Genomic DNA, 17104 nt, shown 5'->3' on the forward strand with positions numbered 1-17104 from the left:
GAGATGATGGGCAGCCCACCTCCCCTTTGGGAGCAGCTTTAGAGCCCCGTCATCCTCACATTAACACCCCACCCAAAGAGCAGTCTCGGGTGGCTTTATCCAGAGCTTTCAACCACGGATCCCCCGGGACAGTGGCCCTGGGGAGGGAGCACAGCCCCTTACAAGGCATCTCTGGAGCATTTTCCTGGGCAAATCCTCCCCTCCAAGCCAAACTCACCCCTCTGTCCGTTGCCCCAGGGCAGAGCTGCATACTCACATGAACTCGAGGACATTTGCCTGCAGGAAGGTCTCATAGGTGGACAGCATTTGGTTTAGCTGGAAGAAAGAAGCACCTGTCAACTGAGAAGCTTTTACAAGCTCCCTCATGTGAAGGGAGCACGTACCAGATGTGCAAGAAATACTGAGGGAAGTCAGTTCAATTTGCCCAGGGTGGGACATGCCAGGGTGGACATGGCTGAGCTGGCTTATCCAGGGCTGCCTTCAGCCTAGAAACAGCACCCGGGAGGGAATACCCCAGCACCACCAGCGTGCAACAGCCCCGTTAGCTGCCAGAGGGGAGGGGTGTCCAGTCCCACCTCAAACCAAGCATCCCACTCCAGCTCTGGTGGAGCTGTGCTGGGGATTTACTTTGTCTCCACCATGCCTAGGCGGGTGATAGACCAAGCCAGGGCTGACGCAGCCTGCAGGCCCCTCACCCCAGCAGGACTTGCTGCAGTAGCTTCTCAGCTGCACCCCAAAGCACCACCGACCCCCTCCCGCACTCACCATCAGCCTCACTTCTTCCTCCAGCTCCCTGTAGCTCTCCGAAGCCCTGATGCTCAGAGCCTCGGTGTAAGTGATGCCCAACAGCCGGAACCGCAAGGCCAACACATGCACGGGCAGAGGCTGGGCAGGAGAGGGGAGCCCAGGGGGGTGGGATGCAGGGGGCTTCACCCCTGGGGAGCCAGGTTTGCCTATCGTCGTCAGCTCAGCTGGGGTGAAGGCCTCTCCCGCAGCTCCAGGGAGATGCTCTCTGGCTGTGGAAGGGTGCTGGGGGGCGACGGAGTGACTGGACACAGACTGAGCATCAAGGGTCAATCCTGCCGGTGCAGCCAGGGTCCGAGAGCTGGGTGGGGGGCTGGCTGCATGCACAGCTCCCGTGGAAGTCAGCAGGTAGGTTGGAGATGGCGAGCTGGCGGTGCTGGTGTGGTGCACAGCCTTGGAGCAGTGCTCCGGAGCGGGGTTCTCAGAGCTGGGAGGAGGTACAGAGCCTGGGCTGGCATGGGTGGGCTCTGGAGGTCCTGCTGGAGCAGCAGCGGGTCCTACCGATGCTGTCCTGGGCTCGCTGTGCTCAGCTTCTGCCACGCACAGCACACTCATCTCTGCCACCTTCGTGGCCTGGTGTTGTCCTGCAGCTGGTCCAGCCCCAGATGCTGTTGTGAGGAAGAGATCTGGATGCAGAGATGGCCCCTGAGTAGGTGACCCCCGGGGCGAGCCACGCATCACACCTGTGGCTCTTGGAGAGGGGGAAGCCCCCGTAGCAGCTCCATCCTCACAGGGGGCTGGGGTTGCTCCAGGCTCTGGAATGGCATCAGGGGCTGCCGAGCTCGCCCCAGTCACCGTGGGACCGGCAGCACTGGGGGCCCTGGTCTGAGCAGGGGAAGGGTGGCCTTCGGTGGACGTCAGCAGAGTCTGCTGGGCAGGGGGGGAAGACAAATCACTAAGTTTTCCTGATGTGACAGCAGGTGCCCCGGACTCCGCTGTAGGAAGGAAGGGAGCCAGCACTTGTAGGTGGTTGACATCGCGAGCCAATGAAGTACTGGGACGTGGTGCCAAGACAGTGGCCAGTTCAGACCCCTTTCCTGCAACCTTGGCCGAGATGGTGTCCACCGGCAGAGCAGCTTCGCCGTGCAGGAAGCTGCCAGCAGACCCTGCCTCCCAGAGCATCTCGGGTGTGACAGCAGAACCTGCCCACACGGTGCCGGGATGCATTTTGGTCGAGCTAGATGTCCTTTCTGTTGGCAGAGCTGAGGACACCCCTGGAAGGGGCACCAGGTGAGGAGCAGCGGTGTGGTCCTCACCCATACCAAGGTCAGGGCTCGGTCTCACCTCTTCTTTCTGCCTGCTGCAGCTCTTTGTTGTGGCTCCGGCAACTGAAGCTCCATGCTGGACATCAGAGAAGCCACTGGCCGTAGACCGATCGAACGCAGGCACGCTGCTGGGAGCCTGCACGGCTGTCACAGCTCTGGCCCGAGAAGACAAACCACTGGCTGCGACCATGGCAGGAGGCTTAGAGCTCACGGCCAGGCTGAGATCAGCTTTGCAAGGCAGGGTCCGATGGGCAGGGGATGCCCCAAGGGCCAGCGTCTGCTCACCTCCGGGCTGGCCTGCCGTGCCGTGGCTCCGGGTGGGCGCAGCCGTCGGTGTCCGTGCTGACCCTGCACGTTCCGGAGCATCAGACAGGACACCAGCCCCCCCAGCAGCCCCTTCAGGTGAGGCCAGCTGGGTGGGCACCACCTCCAGCGACGCAGCCCCGGGCAGGCGGGGTGCACCCTGAGCACGGGGGGTGCCCTCAGACCTCCCCCCGGGGTGCTGGGGCTCTGCCGTGCCCGCCGGCTGCCCGAGGCCACGGGCAGAGGTCACTGCAGCCACCTGCGTCGCATCACCCGAGCCTGGTCCTGTGCTGCAGAGGCTTCTCGGAGCAAAGCGATGCCGGGAGCCAGGACGGGGGTCACCTGTGGTCTGGAGGAGCTGAGCCGAGGTAGCGGGCACCCCTGCCCCAAGCCACCACGTAGGGGACAGCGTCACAGCCACTGCTGTGCCCAGCCCGAGCCCTTCCCTGCGCCCAGACCCAGGCTGCTGCTGGGGTGAGGTCTGAGCTGTCAAGGGAGAGGCAGTGGTTGCGGTCGGTGTCCCCAGGCTCCATCCCTCAGCATCTGTACCGCAGGTCACCTCTCTTTCGACCCCCGGGGAGCAGCCTGGGGTGCCCCCAGAGCCCATCAGCACCCTCCCACGCTGCTGCAGCCCTGGTTCCTTGCGCAGGTCTCCGTGGGTTGACACCAGATGGTCACCGGTCCCTCGCTGGGAGGCTGGTGGGCCCGGCCAAGCCCAGGAAGGAGGCAGGGAGCCCAGGGGGGGCTGGGGCAGAGCAGCCAGAGCCCCCAGGCTGTACGGGAGAACAGTGGCAGACAGGCAGACGGCCAGCACCAGGGCAGCTTTGCATCGTAGCCCACCAGCCGCACAGGCAGTAGGACCCAGGTCCGTGGCCACAGCCCCTTCCCTCTCCCCGTGGAGCATCGTTTTTGGCTGTTGGGCAGCAGTGCCGGTGGGGTCCGGTGGTCCTGCACCCTGGCTCTGTTTGGGAGAGGCCATGGGGAGGGTCCAGCTGTAGAGAGGTAGAGCAGGAGCTTCAAGCTGGGTCCCTCCGGGCTCCCCCCACCAGCCCACCCCAGTGACAGCCCGTCCCCAGAGCATCCCCCACACCAGAGCCAGGAGGCCCTTTGTCAAAACACCTCCCTGATCTCCAGCGGCACTGAGCAGCTTCTCCAGCTCAGAAAAGTTTGTGCCAAGCCTCAACACCTCCCAGGAGGAGCCAGGGAGGCTCCTGGTGCAGAGCAGGGCTGTAACCAGCCTTGGACTCAGACATTACCTCATTCCCTGTCCAAAACCTCCACCTTAGCCTAAGAAATCGTCCCCCACCAGGGACAGCAAAACTTTCCAACCCACCAGCACCCCTTACCTGGCAGCACCCAAGAAGAAGAAAACACCAAGCCCCTACCCCAGCCCTGCACTTTTATTTCCTTTCCCAGAGTGGGGGGAGTGGCTCCATTCCAGCTGCTCCCAATTAACACCCAAACTCATTTGCACTCCCCCAGGTGAAGCTCCTTCCTGGCTGGAGGGGTCCCAGCTTCCCTCTGCTCCTCATTAAGCCCTTGGCAGTGGACCAGGCAGATTTTGTGTTTCTGAGGGAGGCTCACAAGGGGTAGGGTGTCTCGGGGGTCCCTGCTGAATCAGCCCGGGGTGCATCACCCCAGCATCAGGCAGAAGAGCGATGGGGGACAGGTGCCATCCCTGCTGCACCCCATGGTCTCCTGCCGTTTTTGATGCACAGACACCTCCACCAGCACCCTCCTCCCCGGCTGTCATCTGGGGGGGCTCAGGATGTACCCCTCACGGGTGCTGGGATGTGCTCCCTCACTGGCAGGTGACCCATGGGGTTCCCTGCACCCCTGGACACCGGCAGTGGGTCAGACACTGGATCCAGCCCTCGATGCTGGGACAGAGGGGCCGGGCACATCACTCACAGCTTGTCGCAGGGAGAAGCAGGCAAGTGCCTTGGGTGGGGGGCCCAAACCTGTGGTTTGGCCTGCCCAGCCGGCTGGGTGATGCTGGGTGCTGATGCAGGACCCCCGCCCCCCCCATCCCCAGAAAGGTCCCATCGTGCCCACGCTGGCAAGCAGAGACCACAGCACGGCGTGTTTGGAAATGAGCCAGACCCTTTTAATCAGGAGAGGCACCTCTTAAAATTCATATTCTTACAAAATATTAAATAAGATGAAGGAACTTTCTTCCCTGGAACCTTATATATATATATATATATATGTATATATACACACACACATATATATATATATATAAATTGCAATATTATTAACAAACACTGCTTTCCGAACGGCTTTACAGCGCTATGCACAGACACGGCACGGCAAGGAAGAGCGAGGAGAACAGTAGCATCCCCCCTGCCCCATCCCCCAGTACATCCCAGTGGAAAACCAGAAAGGCACCCACAGAAAACACGGCGGCAGCAGCTGCTGCCTCCCCAGGCCGGCAAACACACCTTTCGGCCAAGAGTCTATGGTACGGCTTGGGTAGGTTTGTATTTTTTGTTTGTTTGTTTTTCCCTCTGTTTTCTTAGTTTTTTAGTTTAAAATAAATATCTCCTGTAGTGAAATAAAAAATAATAACAATAGTAATCCTCGTTTTGTTCCTCCATGCCCTGCATCCGCTGGAAAAACCCCTGAGCGTTGAGTTTGTAAGGCCTCTGCTGCGGATCGGGCGAGGGGGAGTCTGTCCGTCCTCAGCTGCCGGGATCCCCCCCTGGGATGCCCGTCAACCTCTTGGTGCCCGCAGGATGGAAAGGATCTCTCCTTCCAAGGTCTCGCAGCATCGCTCCCCTCTCCTGCCCCTCTGGTCACACCAGGGTCGCCAGGTCTCCATCAAGGTTGTCCCCCCAAACGTGCATCTCCCACGTTCTCCTTTGGGACGGCTGGGATCTGGCTTGGAAATTGGTTTGGTTTTCTTGAACGGCCTTTAAACCTTCCTGGCAGCCTTTTTCAGCTACAGTCAGGACTGAAGCTCTCAGCCTGAACAGCATTGCTCCCACTGCCTCGGTCCAGCACAGTAAACAGGTGAAGACGTGAGTTTAAATAAAAAAAAAGGTATAAATTACTATTAAAAAAAACAAAAAACCAAACCACAAAAAACGCAAAACAAAACAAAACCAACCCACATAACCTGAAGGCAGCAGCTCCTTATAAAGGTGAATTTGTAACATTTTTAAAATGTCTTCATTTAAGACAACAAAAAAGTCAATCCTGTAACTACAGAAGTCGTGATTCCCTTGGCCCTTAATGTTGTGTTAAGTCTCTGTAGCACTTTGAAGATTAAAAACCAGGAGGAAGGTACGTTTATTGGGAACGGCGTGTATAAAGCAGGAGAGGTGAGTTAGAGGAGAGAGGAGGGGACGTGGTAAACCATCCCTGCAGCAGCCAGCCTTTCCCCAAGGCGGGGGACGGCGGTGTGGCCATTTCCATGCTCCTCTTGCGAGTACAAACGCTGCTCCAGCCCTCCAGCTCCACTGGAATTCCAGCCATGCCATCCCAGTTCACTGGCTGCAGCCTGGCCGGAGGTAGGAGATGCACTAGAAGATGATGTATTAAAAGAAATGCAGCTCCAGCTGCCGTGGGGGGCTCGAGCCCGTCGCCGTGGGCCCGGGTACGCCGACCATCCCTGCAGCGTCCCCGCTGCTGTTCTCCACCCCAAGAGCGTCGTTCTCGGAGGATCCCTGCGGTGCCCGTGGCCTCCAGGCACCAGCATCCCAGCAGGACCTGTCCCCGTCCTCGGGTGGAGCAGGCGGTGGGAGCCGAGCATCTCCCCGCAGGTCGGAGGGGACCCCGCTCTGGGGACGAGGGGGACCTTCCCTTTCCCCTCCCCGCGGGCGGGTGGCCCGGGACACATTCCTTAGCGCCTCCGTTTCCTTCGTGCTGTCCATGGCTGTTGCTTTGCCATCAGCTTTCAGCGCCTCCATGCCAGGGTTACCTGCGAGAGGAAAGGGTGGTTAGGGACGGCAAGGTTTTCACCTCCCCATCCCAAATAATCCCTGCCCCCCCCCAGCCACAAATCCCCCCCTCCAGCCCAGCCCAGGCAGCAGAGCCACTCGTGTGCTCCTCCCCAGCCAGCCCAAGCTCCCTGTCATCATGGCAAATACGCACAAATACGCACGCGCCTTCACCAAGCGGCGTATAAATCCTATAAATATGTATAAACCACGCAGAAGAATTACCTACTTGGAGGGATGCTGGGCAGCCTGCGAGCTTGAGCCTGTAAGAAATAAAGTTGTTGGCGATGGCCTCGAGCAGCAGCACAAGAGCGTCTGGGCAGGGAGGGGTGGTGGGACTGTCACCGGTGGGATGGGACAGCCGTGGGTGGCAGGTCGGGCACGCGTGCTGCCCCGCTCCCAGCGCGTTCCCGAGCCGCCCGGCCCCGCCGCCCTTGGAGGGGGGAGAAGTGGCCTGGGGGTGACAGACCCCTCCTTGATAACCCCCAGGATGACTTTTCTCACCCAGGCAGGCAGGGACAACCCCCCACCCTGCTCCACCGCCACCTCCCAGCTCAAGATTTCTGGACAAGGATGCTGAGGGACCTTGCAAGCGATGGGTGCTCCCACCGAACAGCAGGATCCGAGGGGCAGATGCAGCTGGAGCTTCCCTGGAAGAGTCCCAGGGACCCACTGGTGTCGCCGGCCCTCCACGGGAGATTCCGGGCTACCTACCGAGCTGCTGCCTGATGGAGTCGTGCCAGTGGAGGTTCAGCAGGTCCGGGTAGATGTCGGGGAGCTGCTTGAGCGCCAGGAGTTTCAGCATGCGTGAGCTGCAGCTCTTCAGCTCCAGGTCCCTCAAGTGCCGCTCCTCGGAGAGCGTGGTGGGACGCAGCTCCACCTTGTGCTCCTGCAGCACTTGGTCAACCGAGGCCCCGGGGAGCTTGGGGAAGAGCTTCTCCTTCACCACGTGGATGGGGATGAAGACGGCCCCTGCCCGGACTACGTGGGGGAAAGGACACTTGCGAGCGAACATGAAGGTCTCGAGCTGAGAGAGCAGGTTGGTGAGGAGGGCGGCCACGTCCTGGAAAGCCAGCCAGATCTCCTTGCCTTTGGTGGGCTTCTGAGGTTCGGGGATTCTGGAGCCGTTCTTGGGCTTGGGCGGGGATCTGGGCACCTCTCCGAGCTCCTCCGCCGGCTCTGCCTTCTTCAACCACTCCTGCAGGAGCTCCGGGGAGGACCTGGACACCGAGCACGAAATAACGTCGCAGAGCCAGGTGTGCAGGGTGGTGAAATACTGCCCGGCGGAGGTCTGCGGGCCAGGGGCCTCGCACAGCCCCGGCAGCGAGACGCTCTCCTCTCCCGGTGTGCCGGGGGCTTCGGGCAGCGGGGGCTGCAGCCGGGCCGGGTGAGCCCCCCGCAGGGAGGAGGTGCTGGGCTGGGGACCAGGCTGGGGGGCTGGGGGGCTGCTGGCGGGCAGGGGGGCAGGGGGGGTCCGTGGCGGAGGGGTGGGGATGCTGCTGGAGGGGGCCGGTGGTGGCGGGCTGGGCTGGGGGGTGCGGGGGCTGCCGGCTTGCCGGGGGGGCACGGTGCTGGGCGGGAGGGAGCGCAGGATTTTGTATTTTTTGAACATGAAGGTGGCTGAGCTTTGGAAGTTGCTCTTGTCCCCAGAGCCCACCTCGAGCAGCAAGGGCAGTGCCTGGGGCTTGGCCCCTTCTCCCACCCCCACCTTCCCCTCTGGCCCCTCTTTCTCCTCCTCCACATCCTCCCTGTCCGGTCGGCCGACGGGTCCCTGCGTCTCCCTGGCTTTCACCAGTCTCTTCTTCAAGCTGAGGTCCAGCACCGTGTCCTCGGGGGCCGGCTCCCCATTCCCCACCCCACCAGGGCTGCTCTGCCGAGACCCTGAGTCGCGGGGCACAAGCTTTGGCTTTTTGGGGACCCTTCTGTAACAGCTTTCCCCTTGGCTCTGGACGGCAACGCTGCCCATCTTCAGCGCCTGGCCGGCTGCCGTCCCCACCGGCAGCAGGCTGGACATCTCCGAGATGTCTCCGAGGGCAGCGGGCTCCTGGCTGCCCCCCCTGTTTTGGGGTGGGGTGTCCCCCCGCGGATGCTCCCTGCAGAAGGGGACCTGGGCTGAGCCCTCGGTCCCCTCCAGGTAGGCTCGGTAAGGTGCCAGGCTGAAGACATTGTTGATCACTGGCATGGGTGGGGAGGAAGGGGAAACCTTGCCATCCCTCCGGTCTTTCAGGCTCTCTGGGGGGGAGGCAGGCGGAGAAGAGGGGATAGGCTCTTTTGCTTCGTCCTTGACCTTACAGTCATCTCCCTTCCCTACGATGACGGGAGACGGTGGTCCCCCATGGGGGGTCTCCTGAGGGGCCGAGCTAGGCCGTTCTCCTCCCCGGGTACGGGGGCTGCTGCTCCCCATGGCTGGGTTTCACCCAGCCCCCTTCTTCTTTGAGAAAAGTCTCTGCCAGCCCACCGGAGCCCCCGGGCACCTTCTCTGGGGCGCAGACGGGTTGGAAAGCGCTGTTGGGCCTCGCCGCCGCTCGCCTGCCGGGGACTTTCCGCCTGGTGCCGCTCGTAGCCGGGCTTCGTGCCGGCGAAGGAGGTGCCGAATACGGCCGCGTCGCTGGGGATGAAGGCAAAACCGGGGCTCGGCAAGCAGCCGGCTCGCCGCGGCGGCTCGGCATCCCTCGGCAGTGCCGCCGACTTGGCGGGTGGTGATGCCACGGCGCCGGCGCCGGCTGCCCTCGGCACGTAGGTGTCCAAGGGACTGGGAAAGTAGGTCCTTGGGGCTTGGGGCTTAAGGTAAGAGCTGGGAAAGGGCTCCTCGCTTCCCGCGAAGCCGAAGCCTTTGTAGGCGCCGGGCAGGGCGCTGGGCTGTGCCTCCACGGTGGGAGCTGGCGGGGGGTAGAGGAGGGCAGCTTTATGGAGGGGCAGCGGGTAGTGGGTGTGCGGGTAGCACACCGCCGGCCTCTCCCGGTACGCCGGGCTGGCGGCGGGCGGCTGGAGCTTGGGCCAGGGGTCCGGGCTGAGGCTGGGGACCTCGGGGACCTTCCTCTGGCTGTGGGCGGCGGGGCAGCTGGCTTCCAGGAAAGGGGTGCCAGGGGGGCCCCTGTATTTCTCAAAGGCGACATAGTAGGGGGAGAAGGCAATGGGGGAGCCCACCTTCTCCTTGGCGGGCAGCGCCAGGCCGGGGTGCAGAGGCGGGAGGCTGGGGTCGGCAGTGGGGACCCCTCCTTGTGCAGCCGGGTGCCGCCGTGGGGCTCACCGGGGTGGAGAGGGTGGCTGGCGGGGGTGGCGGCAGGCAGAGCCCAGTCCGCATCCCCCGGCCTCTGCTGCAGGCTCTCCGCCCGGGGTCCCAGCGGCAGAGCCATCCTGGGGTCCAAAAAGCACACCGGGGCTCTGTACACCGGCTTGGGGACAGCCAGGGGGGCCGCCTTGTTCACCGCCACCGGCTTCTTCACCGGGAAGGGGTGTCCCGGAGCCGGCGGCGGGCTGGTCCACTTCTCCCTCGCCATCAGCAGCTCCCGCATCAGGCTGTCCTTGCCCTTTTCGGCGCCCAGGGGCTGCAGCCCGGGCCCCAGGCTCTCGGGTGGGTACAGCAGGCAGCTCGCCAGCGGCCCCTCGCCCTGGCACGGGCTGGCTGCCGGCACCGGTGCCGTAGTGCGGGTAAGCGGCCGCCGGGCTCCAGCGTGCCAGGGGCTGCTCGGGGCCAGTCGGGGCTCTGGAGCGGGCAGGCAAAGTAGGAGCCCTTGTAGTTGAAATGGTTTTCGGAGCCAGGGTTGGACACGGGGCTGGATTTGCAGAGGCCAGAGGGGAAGCCGGCAGCAGGGCTCTGTCTCCAACCGAGGTAGCTTGTTGAAAATCACGGGGTCCAGAGACTCCAAGTGCCGTTTCGAGGCCATCTATACGTCCCGACCGGGGTGTGCAACGGGAGAGCTGAGCTGGCCTTCCTGAACGGGAGAGAGAGAGAAAACAAATCATGAGCAAAGCAAGTCCCCGTGGCAAACACTCAGACCGCGGTGGGATGGCACAGGGGTGGCAGGGTCTACCGAGACCCCCCCAGAAGTCACCAGTGCTCACAGCACTGGCTGGAGAAAGCATGTTGGTTTTCACATACAGCTGTTCCTTATTGTCGTGGTTGAACCTCAGTTTAATAATTTAAATAAATAAATAATAATAATTGCAATGAAAAGGGAGAGAAAAGAAACTCAAGCAGGGCAAGTGATGCACAGTGCAATTACTCACCACCCGCTGAGCGATGCCCAGCCAGTCCCCAGGCAGTGATCCCCCTCCCAGCCAACTCCCCTCAGTTTCTGTACTGAGCATGACATCCTACGGTATGGAATAGCCCTTTGGCTAGTTGGGGTCAGCTCTCCTGGCCACGGTCCCTCCCAGCTCTTGTTCACCCCCTCGCTGGCAGAGCACAGGAAACTGAAAAGTCCTTGACTTATGATGAGCACTACTTAGCAACAGCTAAAACATCAGTGTGCTCTCAACATTATTCTCATGCTAAATCCAAAACAGAGCGCTGTACCAGCTGCTAGGAAGAAAATTAACTGTATCCCAGCCGAAACGAGGACACTTACTCATTTGTGATGCTCAACATCACACTGGGAGGCTAAAGAAGAGGAGGAGAGCCGTGGAAAGCCCTGCTCGTCTCACAGTCAGCCTCTGCCAAGGGCAACAGGGACTTGCTTCCTTTTCCCATCCTCCCAGCAGCTGGCAGAGATCCTAACACAAAAAAAAAAAAATCAACCCACCCCAATTGAGAAACAACATCTGATGCTCAGCGTGGAAGCTAGGGATCCAGCCAGGCGCTCCCCTCCCTTGGTGCTGGCCAGGGCATGAGCCAGGGTGGGAGCCCGAAGCTGGCTGGGGGGTGGATCCTGGGCGGCTGGATGAGCATTTCTCCATCCGTCTCCTTGGAAAAGCCCTGAAAAGCTCTCGCCGCCTTGGTTTCAAAGCCTCAGTGAGCGTCTGTTGCAGGCAGCGGGGACCAAAGCCGGGTCAGCTCAGGTGAAGAGCCAGCAGCCTGTGGCGAGGCACACACACAGAGCGCCCAAAGTTCCTCTTCCCACTTTCACCTTCTGAGCTCATCTGATGCTTTTTTCCCCCAACACAGCAGCCTGCAGCTCAGGGGGACCCTCACCCTTATGGTCTCTTCTGATTTGGGGCTGCTGCTGCGGCGGGGCCTGGGGTGCTGGCCCACAGTGTCAGGCGGTGCATGCCAGCAGGTGGAGCTGGCAGACCATCCCAGCATCGCCTGGCCTTCCCAGCATCGCCCGCATCCCCTGAGCACCACCAGTAACCCCCCAGTATCTCCTGGCATCCCCCCAGTACTGCCCAGCATCTCCTGAGCATCGCACTGAGACGCCTGAGCATTGCTTCAGCCCCAAGAGCATCACCAGACCTTCACCTGGTGTCCCCACAGCATCATCTGGCACCACGTACATCGCCCAAGAGAGCCCCAAGACCGGTCTGAGCCTCACTGGATCATGGCTCAGCATCCTCTCAGCACGACCAAACATCACCCAGCATCCTCCCAGCACAGCCAAATGTCACCCAGCATCTCCCAGCAGAGCCAAACGTCACCCAGCATCTCCCAGTGCAGCCAAATGTCACCCAGCGTCTTCCAGCACGACCAAATGTCACCCAGCATGTCCCAGCACAGCCAAACGTCACCCAGCATCTCCCAGCAGAGCCAAACTGTCACCCAGCATCTCCCAGCAGAGCCAAACTGTCACCCAGCATCTCCCAGCAGAGCCAAATGTCACCCAGCATCTCCCAGCAGAGCCAAACATCACCCAGCATCCTCCCAGCACAGGCCAAATGTCACCCAGCATCTCCCAGCAGAGCCAAACATCACCCAGCATCCTCCCAGCAGAGCCAAACGTCACCCAGCATCTCCCAGCAGAGCCAAACGTCACCCAGCATCTCCCAGCAGAGCCAAACTGTCACCCAGCATCTCCCAGCAGGGCCAAACGTCACCCAGCATCTCCCAGCAGAGCCAAACGTCACCCAGCATCCTCCCAGCAGGGCCAAATGTCACCCAGCATCTCCCAGCAGAGCCAAACATCACCCAGCATCTCCCAATGCAGCCAAATGTCACCCAGCATCTCCCAGCATGACCAAATGTCACCCAGCATCTCCCAGCAGAGCCAAACGTCACCCAGCATCTCCCAGTGCAGCCAAATGTCACCCAGCATCTTCCAGCATGACCAAATGTCACCTAGCATGTCCCAGCACAGCCAAACGTCACCCAGCATCTCCCAGCATGGCCTGCCATCCTGCAAGATGGACTTACTGCAGTAGGATCTCGTGTCTGTTCTTCACCCTGCTGTGTTTTTTGTTTTTTTGGTTTTGTTTTTTTTTTTTTTTTTCTTTTTGTGGCAAGAGTTAGCAGAGAAGCGAAGAAGGAAATGGAGGAAGAAAGCATGGAGATAAGATAAAAGCCTTGTCCACAGAAGGGGAAATGGAGCAGGCAGCTGGAGAGACTTGTGAGGGCAGATAAGGGACCCGAGCGTGGTGGCTCTGCTCTGCAGCGCCGCACACAGCCCGCTCTGGCAAACCCCTGGCAAGCAGAAAGAGGGGTCACAGGCTCCCCGGCCACCCAGCTGTGAGCACGGGTGCCCCTGCCCAGCTGAAGCTCAGGGGGGGACCAGGAGAGAGCCCCACGCAGCCCTACCTCTCCCAGCCCCGGCTCAAACCCAGCCATTTTCCCCAAAAAAGCAGCTCTGGCACGACCCAGCAGGGCTGCACCCCCTCTGCCGTTCCTTCGGGTTGGGTTTCTCTTCCAAATGTCAACAATTTCTCCCTTTCCAGGGAGGATGCTGTTTCCCTGGACTCCTCTGAAATCCTCCTTGGAGGGTCGATGCTTCCCTGCAGGTCGAGAAGGAAGCTCAGCTCCCCGCCTGCACCCTCAGAAGCAGCTCCCCAAAGATAAGGGGTAGTGGGGCGACTGCCTGACTTCCAACAGCTTTATCCTCAGGAGCCTCAGGGTAATTTCCAAGACCTCCAGCACCAATTAGGTTTGCCATCACTTCGATCCAAGGAAAACGCTCCCCTCAAATTGAAAAAGATTGAAGAAAACCACCCAAAAAACCCCCAAACCTCGGCTTTCCACACGAGACCCTGGCCTGAGGCGGGGATTGTCCAGCACAGTCCCTCCTTGTCCCAGCCTGGGGGTGTTGCTGCAGGCTCCTCCATCACCACACGCTGGCTGAGATATTTTGGGGGGCTGGTGCCCAGGAGGAGAAGTCAGCTGCTTTCCCCCCCCCCAAAAAAAAATAAAACGAGCCACAGGCTTTCCTTACACCCTGATTGGGAGGATGTGAAGCGGGAGGGGGCTCAGCTGGGCGGGTGGGGTGTCCCAAACTGGGTTATTTTCCTTTCCAGCCCATTGCTCTCCCCACCCACCAGCGGCCCGAGAGGGATCTCTCGGGAGGGTGGTGGTTAAATCCGTCTCTCCGGGAGATGCTGCGTGGGAGGGAGATGCAGGCTTGGGATCCCTTCCACGTGGTGACGATGCTCGGGGTGGACAAGCCAGGACAGAAATCTTGTGACTTCCAACATTTCCCCGCTGCTTTTTCCCCTTTCCCCGAAAGGCACCAATGCACAAAACCTGTGGCGTCGGGGACGTTGCACCACCGGCCCCAGCGTCACCGCGGGACTGGGGTTACCCCACTGGGCACATCGGCAGGGCCGACACTGTCACCCCGTTTCCAAATCGCCTGCGAGCGCAGCAGCGGGGACCCCTCTTTCGCGAGGGAGGAAGGAAAAGGCCCCGTAACCCCGTGACGAGGAGACCTTTCCCTGCGGGAACCCCCCGACCCCTTCCCACCGATTCAGTGGGAAAGCGGGCGGCCAGCTCCGACCTCCAGCCTTGCTGGAGCGATGCAGAAGAGACCAAGCCATCCCACAGCAGCAGCCAGAGCCAGGCACGTGGATTCTCTGATGTCTGATAGGGGTTGAGCTCATTAACCTCATTAGGGTGAGTGCGCTAATGGGCTCCTTCTTTCTATGAAATACACTGGGGCTTCGCCCCAGCCGGCGCTGTCCCTCCACCTGCGCCATTTCAGACCCAAGAAAACAGCTCTGGTTCTGCTGTCACCATCAGCCCTTCCCCTCAGGGACTATCCCCTTGCAGCCGGCGCGGCGATGCCCTCCTTCCTTCCCCACAGCCCCGGGGAGAGCTCCCAGGGCTGGGGTCTGCGGGGAGGAGAGGGGCACGTGGGAATTGGGGCCGGGGGGGGGGACGCCTGGGCAAACGCTAACACATGTGGCCAGCGCCTGCGATACTGAAACCTCACAGCTGGGGAAAGGAGTGGGTGGATTAAACACAACGGATTTATTCCTCTTTTTTTTTTTTTTTTTTTTTTTTTTTTTTTTTTTTTTAATTTTAGGGTTTTTTTCCCCCCTCCCTCTTCTTTGCAGGGATTTTTCCCAGAAAGAGCTGTTTGGCCAGGAGGGAGAAAAGTAAAACCGAATGAAATGGAGCACGTGCCACCCCACTGCGTGCAGGCGAAACCTCCCATATAAGCGCTCATGGGCCACAGCCAGCTTTATCTGCCACAGTTTTGGATGTCGAAAAGGCACGGGTGGGCTTCTGTGCCCCCTCCACCGGGGCTCCTTGGCCTGCTGAGGTGGCCAGGGATGGCTCAAACATCTCTTTTTGCTCCGACAGCTCCGAACAAGCGCAGCCATGTCTGTTATTGCCGGGGCAGTCAGGCACAGCACACGGCTCCCCGGCATTTCCTCCCCGGGCTGTGATGCCCTAACGCAGCAGTAATAAGCGGGAGCCTCTCATCGCAGCCTCCCGCCTCCTCCATCGCCACGTGATGTGAAGAAACAGCCGCCAACTCCCAGCCAGCCCACAGGAATCAAGAAACAAAACCCCAAATCTCCTAAGCCCGCTGGCATCGGGCATCCCCAGCCATCCCGCAACCTTTCCCCGAGACACCCCACTGGGGTCCTGGGGTGGGGGGCTGCTAACGGAGGGGGCTTCCCTCCATGTTACCCCAAAGCGAGCGGACTTCTTCCCCAGTAAGAAGGTGGTTTCCCGTCCAGCTGCAATACCGGTTTCACAATCGCAGGGACTTTGGGTCCCTGCCGAGGAGGTCACCTTTCCCATCTCTCCGGTGGGTTTGGATGAGATCGCTGGCAAGGCTTCCCCCCCGTTGAGGTCATTTGGGGGGAGCAAACAAGAGGCCCCAGCGGTCCCAGATCTCTCATTTCATGCCTTATCCCTTTTCAAAAAAGTTTGCAGCTCCCGAGCTTTTCCAGGTAGGCGAAAGCCCAGCCGGAGCTTTCACTCAGACCAAGCCAGCTGCTTTTTAAGGCATTATCCTCCCCAAACACAAGCAGCAAGCCATTGCTTGTATTGCAAATTATGTTGTTATTCCTGAAAAAAACTCCAGCAGTATTCACTTTTATAAAAAACAAACAAAAAAACCCCAAAAAACACAAAAAACCCCAACAAACTTAATTAAGCACATAGCAGCCACCAGAAGGGCAGAGCCTCCAGCATGCCACCCGAATAGCTGCTTGAACCCCCTCCGACACGCAGGTACAGGCACATCGACCCGACTCCGACCCAGCAGCGTCAACGCCCCGGGTCGGCCACGGTCACGCAGGGACCCCCGAGCTCGCAGCGCCGGGGCATCGCGCGCTGCTGCCCGCCCACGAGGCCCACGAGGGCTGGGTGGCCGCCGTCCGTCCTTCTGTCCCTGCCGCGCGTCCACAGCCACGGCATTTGTGTATTGGGACACACACACACACGCACGCACGCACACACACACCACCGCGACCCCTCCGATAACCCTCGGCAGGTCCACGCTCTCGCAGGGGAGGCCGACCACGCGTGTTTGCCCCCACGGCCCCGTTGTGCATCAACCCCCTGAACTAAAGTCTCCATAAGTGGGTAAAATCCCCCAGAACCGGAGCCTGCAGCCCCTTCGTGCCCGGCATCGCCCAACCGCGAGTGAGCAGCGGGAAGACGTTAATACAGGGGACAGGAAAGTGTGTGTGGGGGGGGAGGACGGGACAGACGGACAGACAGACGGATCCCCCCTCCCGCAGTGCCCGGGAGCCCTGCCCTCCGAGGGGGGCTCAGGGAACGGTGCGACCAGAGCTCCCCGCAGCCCCCCCCACCCCCCCAAAACTACACATACACACACACCCACACCCCAGTCCCTCCGGCTCCGCCACGTCCCCGGTGTCCTCCCCCCAAGGCCACCGCGCAGCGGGGACCGGATCGGGCCCCGCCACTCACCTGCGGGTGCCTCCCCCCGGAGCATCTCTACGGGGCCGGGCGGGGGGCTCGGCGGCGGGATGGGGGCGCCGGCTGCCGCTGCCCCGCTCGGCCGGCAGCCTGCATTGTGCGGAGGAAGTGGGAGGAGGAGGAGGAGGAGGAGGAGAAGGAGGAGGAGGAGGAGGAGGAGGGTTGGGTGTTGCGTGTGGGCCGGCCGGAGGAGGGGACGGGACGGGACGGGACGGGACGGGACGGGACGGGACGGGATGGGATGGGATGGGACAGCCCAGCCCGCCACATGTGCGCTGAGCTGGTCGGGGCTCTGCCCGCTCCGAGCGGGGACCCTCGGTACAGGGTAACACCCACCCCACCCCCCCAACTCCGTTACTGGGGATCCCCGCACCGGGGAGTCCCTGTTATGGAAGGATCCCCGTTGCAACATCCTCCCCCCACCCTCTTATGGAGGAGTAGCCATATGGGGAGCCTATACTGGGGGGAAGCACCATTAAGGGGAGCCCCTGTTTCAGGCAGTCCCCATTAGAGAGGGCCCCCCA

At 61.0% G+C, this 17104-nt stretch overlaps 1 protein-coding gene across 1 annotated transcript; it reads right to left on the reverse strand.

The window, feature by feature from the left end:
* Nucleotides 1-4457: 4457 nt before the first annotated feature.
* Nucleotides 4458-16677, reverse strand: CUNH15orf39 (chromosome unknown C15orf39 homolog). The gene is given in 8 exon segments (XM_042804308.1): nt 4458-6297; nt 6546-6579; nt 7031-8624; nt 8627-9558; nt 9561-9937; nt 10030-10130; nt 10132-10251; nt 16572-16677. Coding segments are annotated over 7 exon segments (3114 nt in total). The 5' UTR covers nt 10204-10251; nt 16572-16677; the 3' UTR covers nt 4458-6293.
* Between the last annotated feature and the right edge of the window lie 427 nt (nt 16678-17104).

Source organism: Tyto alba, unplaced genomic scaffold (genome assembly GCF_018691265.1).
Source record: "Tyto alba isolate M040663 unplaced genomic scaffold, T.alba_DEE_v4.0 Super-Scaffold_41, whole genome shotgun sequence".
NCBI lineage: Eukaryota > Metazoa > Chordata > Aves > Strigiformes > Tytonidae > Tyto > Tyto alba.